At 44.5% G+C, this 8129-nt stretch overlaps 1 protein-coding gene across 2 annotated transcripts in view; it reads right to left on the reverse strand.

Annotated features, from left to right (window-relative positions):
- Positions 1-7796, reverse strand: part of TRAFD1 (TRAF-type zinc finger domain containing 1) — a 29982-nt gene extending 22186 nt beyond the window's left edge. The window contains exons 1-2 of one of the 2 annotated variants that reach the window (XM_032310385.1): positions 7702-7796; positions 4900-4965 (exon numbers count right to left, since the gene is read on the reverse strand). In XM_032310385.1, coding sequence (XP_032166276.1) covers positions 4900-4946 — 47 coding nt within the window. In that variant the 5' untranslated portion in view covers positions 4947-4965; positions 7702-7796. The remainder of the gene's footprint in view (positions 1-4899; positions 4966-7701) is intronic. The other variant, XM_032310384.1, reaches the window with a different exon arrangement.
- Positions 7797-8129: the final 333 nt, after the last annotated feature.

The raw sequence follows: 8129 nt of genomic DNA on the forward strand, positions 1-8129 counted from the left end.
GTGGTACTGTAAACTGCTTAAAAATAGGCTGAAAATCTGTTTCTAGGACCATAAAGTCTTTAACCAGGTAATCTCACTCTTGGAATTATGAAGACTTTCGTTAGGGTTGTAAAACAGTTTAAGAAAAATCATTAGGGACGCCTGGGTGGCTCAGGTGGTTAGGCCACTGCCTTCGGCTCGGGTCATGATCCTGGCATCCTGGGATCGAGTCCTGCATTGGGCTCCTTGCTCATCGGGGATCCTGCTGCTCTCTCTGCCTCTGCCTGCCACTCTGCCTGCTTGTGCTCTCTCTCTGACAAGTACAGAAATAAAATATTTTTTAAAAAATCATTAAAAATGTTTCAACCAGGGCTCCTGGGTGGCTCAGTTGTTTAAGTGGCCGCCTTAGGCTCAGGTCATGATCCCACAGTCCTGAGATCAAGCCCTGCATCCGGCTCCCTGCTTCTCCCTCTCCCACTCCCTCTGTTTGTATTCCCTCTCTCACTGTCTGTCAAATAAATAAATAAAATCTTTTTTAAAAAACAAAACTGTTTATTTTTTTTTTAAGATTTTATTTATTTATTTGACAGACAGAGATCATAAGTAGGCAGAGAGGCAGGCAGAGAGAGAGAGGAGGAAGCAGGCTCCCTGCTAGGCAGAGCCCGATGGGATCACGACCTGAGCCGAAGGCAGAGGCTTTAACCCACTGAGCCACCCAGGCGCCCCCAAAATAAAACCGTTTAATGAAGTGAGCAGCTACATGAAATGTACACCAACAAAATGAAAGCAGAGCTATATCATGACTGTGAAACATACATGCACAAATGCCACAAAAAATTAAACCTAATAATTACTGCTTAGGAAATTTTTACAATAATTTTCTTTCAACAGCAAAAATCAAGAAAATATGTCTACAGTTCTTATTTTACAGGGCTAGTAGGAAAACATATTGACACAGAACATTCTATATACCCAAGGCCACTAAAATTTTAGGATTTGACCAAAAAAATATTAAGGACCACATAATCATAACATAAAGCAACAAGAATCAAAAGCAGCTGTTAGGTAAGACCACACAGTAAATTTACTATGATACATTTTCATCACTTGGGAAACTTTGAAAGAAACCTTGTAAGAAAAACAGATTTGCAACAATTACATACATGAAACAATTGTCTGCTGGTTTTCTTTTTAAATTTAGCTCCAAAGATAGTCCCAAACATTCCAACCAGACAAAATACCAATATACTTACTTCCTATCATACAGATAAAATCAAGGTGTTTTAAATGAGATGAGAACACAACTCCGTATCTAGATAAAACTGGGAAAAGCTCCAAGGAGGGCCTAGCAAGTTAAAGATGAAATTTCACCTTAGATAAAAATGACTGAAAGGCAAGCCAAGGCTTCCAGAAAATTCCCAGTAGCCTTCTAAATGCTAAACAGAACAAGCCAGAAATCAATTTAACTATTATATGCAAAAATAAAAGTCGAAGTTTTAGGGCTTTTTGTTTTTAGTAATCTCTGTAACCATCACGGGGCTTGAACTCATGACGCTGAGATCAAGTCGTGAGCTCTTCCAACTGAACCAGCCAGGCACCCCCTGCTTTTTTTTTTTTTTTAAAGATTTTATTTATTTGACAGAAAGAAAGATCACAAGTAGGCAGAGAGGCAGGCAGAGAGGAGGTTGGGGAAGCAGGCTCCCTGCTGAGCAGAGAGCCGGAATTCGGATTCGGGGCTCGATCCTAGGACCCTGAGATCATGACCCTCATGATGCAAGCAGAAGGCAAGAGGCTTAACCTACTAAGCCACCCAGGTGCCCCAACCAGGCACCTTTATAAGTCAAAACCTTCTAACACTGAAGTTCCTATTCCTTAGAACCACACTCTCCCCCACAGAGAAGAGAGATGACATACAAGAACATCTTCAACAACAACAAACTCCTCCTTTTACTGGCCCAGTGGATCTAATGGCAGCTCATTTTTTTTTATTTAAAAAAAAAATTTAAGTAGGCTCCATGCCCAAAATGGGACTTGAACTTATGACCGGAGATCAAAAGTTGCACACTCTGACAGAGCCAGCCAGATGCCCCAAATTTCTATTTTTTATTTTGTTATTTTTTTTAAATAGACTCCATGCCCAATATGGGGCTTTAACTCACAACCCTTAGGTTAGGAGTCACATGCTCTACCGACAGAGCCAGCCAGGACCCCTTCACTTTAAATTTTTTTATTTTTTTTAATTTTTTTTTTAAAGATTTTATTTATTTATTTGTCAGAGACAGAGGGAGAGAGAGCGAGCGAGCACAGGCAGACAGAGAGGCAGGCAGAGGCAGAGGGAGAAGCAGGCTCCCCGCCGAGCAAGGATCCCGATGCGGAACTCGATCCCAGGACCCCGGGACCATGACCCGAGCCGAAGGCAGCTGCCCAACCAACTGAGCCACCCAGGCGTCCCTTATTATTTTATTTTTTTATTTTTAGTAAACTCTATGCTCAATGTGGGGCTTGAACTCATGACCCCAAGATCAAGAGTTGCAAACTCTACTAAACTGAGCCACGCTGGCACCCCGGGCACTCACATTTTGAGGTTTACCTTTTCTTAGGGAACAACAGAAATATGGCTTTAAAAACAAAAATTTTAAACCTAGAATTTAGACAGGGTTACTGAGATGGGAGGTCTGTGCTGGCTTAGTTACTGTTCCATGCTAATCCTTTTTCTTTAAATAAATTGCTTTGGCTTTGAGTAACCCTGTTTTCATTAGCTTTCCATTAACTTACCTTTTTTTTTTTTTAAAACTCCCTTAGCATAGTTATTTATATATTGTCCTGGCCTTGAGACTCCTTCAAATTGGAGAACTGACAAAATAAGCGTATCTTAATTGGTGACACTGCCATTATGTCTGGTTTTTTACACAATCACAATGTTTTCTTGTGATTACCTGCATCGCTGATTAATTTGTACCAGTAATAGCACATATAAAACACAAACAGAGGGGCGCCTGGGTGGCTCAGTGGGTTAAGCCGCTGCCTTCAGCTCAGGTCGTGATCCCAGGGTCCTGGGATCGAGTCCCGCATCGGGCTCTCTGCTCAGCGGGGAGCCTGCTTCCTCCTCTCTCTCTCTGCCTGCCTCTCTGCCTACTTGTAATCTCTCTCTGTCAAATAAATAAATAAAATCTTTAAAAAAAAAAAAACACAAACAGAGCTAAAATAGCTTTTAGACTGGCAGAAAGTGATAGGGGCATAGTAGAAAAAATACCCTTTAATGCAAGACATGCTCTTAGAAATGAAATCTTAAATCTGTTCAGGTAAAGAATATTGCAATCAGCAGTTGCTCTGATTATATCCTAATCCTGCTGAAAGCCTAATAAAAAGAAAAAAGCAATAAAAAAAATAAAAACTGTTATCTGGCTCAAATCTCCCAGCAATCTGAGTCAAAGTATTTTCCTTCTTCAACATCTCTTCCCTTTTACCACAATTTAGTAAGTTAAACATAGCACAGTCAATTCTGCTTTGCTTTTTTATCCTTCCATAGAGTACTTGTACATTACCAAAATACCAAACTCTCAGGAAATTATTAGCTGCATCCTAAGTTTCATTTCAGCAAGAAAGAGTTGCCCTTTCCTGTCACTCACGTGGGTCAAACACACCAAAATAGAAAGCTTAACATCCAAGTCTTCACAAACAGTTCTGATCATGAAATGATAATGATTAAGCAGGACAGCCAGAAGACTTTAACTAGAGGTTTTTTGTTGTTGTTGTTTCTGTTTTTAGTTTTAAAGCAGTGGAACATTCCTTCAGTAAAATCCTTTATAAAAATAATTGAGTGGCTCTGGCTGTACTACTCTCTCAATGCTAGATGTAGAACCAACCTCACTAAACTTGCTCCCAATCACCCCCAGGACAGCCACGGTAGCAACATGGGGAAATCTTTGTAACATTTTGAAAAGCATGCATCTAATTCAAACATTATATTTTTTGTATCTTCTTTAAAAAAAAAAAAAACTGATTAGGAGCACCTGGCAGGCTCGGTCGTAGAGCATGGGATGCTTGATCTCAGGCTCGTGAGTTCAAGACCCACATTTGACATGGAGTCTACTTAAAGAAAAAAAATTTTAAAAAAATAAAAAATAGGGACGCCTGGGTGGCTCAGTTGGTTAAGCAGCTGCCTTCGGCTCAGGTCATGATCCCAGCGTCCTGGGATCGAGTCCCACATCGGGCTCCTTGCTCCTCAGGGAGCCTGCTTCTCCCTCTGCCTCTGCCTTCCACTCTGTCTGCCTGTGCTCGCTCTCACTCTCTCCCTCTCTGACAAATAAATAAATAAAATCTTAAAAAAAAAATAAAATAAAATAAAAAAATAAAAAATAAAAATGTATTATATTTTCCAGAAAGACCAAAATTACATCTGCTTATTTATACATCAAAACAGTGAGGCTCCAAAACAGTCAGTGGGGTGACTGGACAAGTCATTAACTATAAAGGCAGGTACCAGAGCTCCAGACTCCCAGCTCTATCACATCACTCTACTCACTTCTCTATGCTACCTGAACCTACCACCTTTTTTTTTTTTTTAATTTGACAGAGTACACAAGTAGGTAGAGAGGCAGACAGAGAGACGGGGAAGCAGTCTCCCCGCCAAGCAGAGAACCCGATGTGGAGCTCGATCCCAGGACCCGGAAATCATGACCCGAGCTAAAGGCAGAGGCTTTAACTCACTGAGTCACCCAGGCGCCCCTGAACCTACATCTTATCCCATCACTAAAACAGGCAATGTTACATAAAATTGTTAAAAAGGCTTTTTAGTCCCATATATTTCCATGTTATATGGTAACAAATTTAACCTGCCAATAATAAACCAACCTTCTACCAGTTTGTTCTAGAAACCAGTTTGTTCTCACTCAACATTTCTTACATTTAATTTCTTACCAATTGTCACATAGTTGAGTGTCCTGGTCATCTAGAAATTCAGCCATCTTTAGTTCTTTCTGAAAACTACAAAGGAGAAAAGTGTAAACTTTCAATTTCATTTCTGCTTTTAGGATGACATGCAGAACACAAAAACAAAAAACAACTACACAGAAAATGTTACCAATACCAGTACATTAAAGTATTTTATTAAATACCCAATACATTTTTTTTTTTTAATTTACTTGTCAGAGAGAGAGAGAGAGACAGAGCGGCAGGCAGAGGTAGAGGGAGAAGCAGGCTCCCTGCCAAGCAAGGAGCCCGATGTGGGACTCAATTCCAGGACAATGGGATCATGACCTGAGCCGAAGGCAGCTGCTTAACCAACTGAGCCACCCAGGCGTCCCTACCCAATATTTATATTTTACCCTATTTTTTAAATTTTCATTTTAAAGTAACTTGACAAGCAAAAGCACCACAAAAAACTCCTGTAGACCCTTAACCCAATACATCATAAATTATCACAGTAAAATTATCAAATGTGGGGAACTAATACTAATACAATGTTAATAACTCATCTATAAATCATATTCATGAATCATTCCACTAATTTCCTTCTCCTGGTTCAAGACACATCACATAGTTATTTCTCCTTTATCCTCTGATTTAGGATACTTCAGTTTTTCTTCATCTTTCAAAATCGTGTTAAGTGTAGTTTGAGTCTGTTTAGTGTTTTCTCATGATTAATACTTTTTTTTAGCAAGAATAACACAGAACTGATGTCGTGCTCATCTCAGTGCATTATATCAGAAAGTACATGATGTCAACAGTTTTATTATTACAGATGATGTTAACGCTGATCCTTAGCTGAAAGTGTCTGCCAGGTTCGTGCACTGTAAAGTTTTTCCTTCTTTTTAAACAAGATGTCAGTGCAGAGAGCAAAGTGCTGGCAATTTCCTTACCACTATTCTTTGCTATGACACAAAAATGGTCTTAAATACTGCCCCCAGGGCGCCTGGGTGGCTCAGTGGGTTAAGCCGCTGCCTTCGGCTCAGGTCATGATCTCAGGGTCCTGGGATCGAGTCCCGCATCAGGCTCTCTGCTCAGCGGGGAGCCTGCTTCCTCCTCTCTCTCTCTGCCTGCCTCTCTGCCTACTTGTGATCTCTGTCTCTGTCAAATAAATAAATTAATTAATTAAAAAATAATAATAAAATAAAAAAGAATACTGCCCCCAAAGGGCTCTTAAATGGTTCTGACATTTCCGAATGAACTCACTTTTCAAAGCATATATTCATTCAACATGTTCATTGAGACCCTGTATGCCGCACCGGCAGTAAGACTACTTCACAAACTAAGGAAGTGAAGTGTCCCTAACAGATCAACTTAGTGACAGAGGAAAAATAAATTAGCGGATATCTTAATGTATTTTGAGGTAAAGTACACAGACAAATGGAGATGAAGGGAATCTACTTTAGAAAAAGGTGGTAAGAGAACTTTCTGACAAGGTGACATTTAAAGGCTGAAGTGTGAAGAGGAAGTAAGAGAGGATGGGAATGGGGGGAAATCCAATCAGGCAGGGGGCCCAAAAGGCAATGAAAGAGAAAGTAAAGGGAGATCTGGAAGAGCAGAACGAAAAACGAAAAACGGGAAGTACTCAAGGAGGCCTTATCCTGTACAGCAGAAGGGGTATCAGACTATAGTCCTAGCTCAAAGGTACCCCAGGGAATGGTTTTAAATTAGGGAGTTACAGGACTCCAGAGAACTGCTCCCCCAAGAAATGTGCACTAAGGATAGGAACCACCGATCTAGGGAAATAAATCACGTTCCCCAAAGGGGAAAGCCTGGATACTTTTCTCAGGGCGGTCTGTTCCTCGGGGTGCTCCAGAAACTAAGCCAAGACCAGAGCTTCCGGTGAGGGAAGTGCCTGCCCTCTGGCTGCAAAGGGTCTGGGGGTGGCAGGCCGAGCTGGGAGTGGGCCCCTCTGAGGGTCGAGCTCTGGTTCCGCCACGCAGTGGCTATGGGACGTGACCTTTCTGGGGCTCAAATCCCTCAGGCAGACAACTGACGATACTCCAAAGGGCCCTCTGTATGGAGCAAAGGGGCGAATGCACGGAACTGCCCCAGGACAACTCAGTCTCCAACCGGACAAGGAGCCCCTCTCTGAGGTTTCGGGCGCAGCTGCCCCCTCGTGTCCAGGCGCAGGAGGCGGTTTCCAACCGCCCCCTCCCCCGGGGAGTTCGCGGGTGGGGAGCGGGAGAGGGAACCAGCTTCGCAAAACAGCAGCGGTTCAAATGTACCGTCTGACAGCTAAGCGCTTCCCAAGGACCCTCGCCCCCAGGCCGGAACCCTAGCAGGTGAAAGCCATTTATTTATCCCATTCTGGAGCGAGCCGCCGCACAGCTGGTCGGAGTGGGGACTCGAACCCCGGTCCCCGGCCGAGAGCCCGCACTAAGCCGGCGCGACACCGCCCCTTTTCGTCCCCACCTCCCGCCCCGCAAGCTGGGGGCTCGCGGCTGGAGCCCGGCTCCGCCCGGGGCGCGGTGCCCACAGCCGCGCTCGGGACGACGCCCACTTCCCCGACACCCTGGCCAAGGCCGCGAAGGGGCGGCGCCGCTCAGCGGCTGCCGAGACTCGGGTTCCCGGAGGAGAAAGCGCGGCCTCCTCCACTGGCCTGAGGAGACGCCGTGGCGTGGCCGTCTTTCGCCGCACGGCCGCGACCCCCGGGGCCCACAGACCCCTCGCCCACACACCAAGCCGCAGGAATGCCGGCCTCCTCCCGAACCGCAGTGAGGCCCACAAGGCTCGGGCCGCCGCTACACTCACCCGGGACGACAGCAAGGACTTGCAGCTAACCCGCTAGCCGCAGACACGGAGCCTCCCACTCAGCCCCCGGCACTGAACAACGGCCCCCAGAGCCGCCTCACCACTTCCGACCGCCGCGGAGAAGCGCGCCCATTGGCCAGGGGAGGCACCAGCTGTCAAGCCATTGGATGATACCGCTGTCGCTCCCAGGGCCCCGCCTGATGCGAGCCGATTGGCTCCTCAAGCTCCACCCGGGTGAATCCCTGAAAAGTCCCAGCCCTTGCACAGCTGGGGTAAGGTCTGAGCTGGAAGGTTGGTTCTCAGGGCCCAGCGGCTAACCTTGACACAGGCTAATAATATTTGCATGAATAATACACACACAAACATTACTAATACGCTTAATATATTAAGATAATTTAATAGCATTTGTTCTCTTGTCATGAGCCATT

This window comes from Mustela erminea, chromosome 13, assembly GCF_009829155.1.
Source record: "Mustela erminea isolate mMusErm1 chromosome 13, mMusErm1.Pri, whole genome shotgun sequence".
Lineage (NCBI taxonomy): Eukaryota > Metazoa > Chordata > Mammalia > Carnivora > Mustelidae > Mustela > Mustela erminea.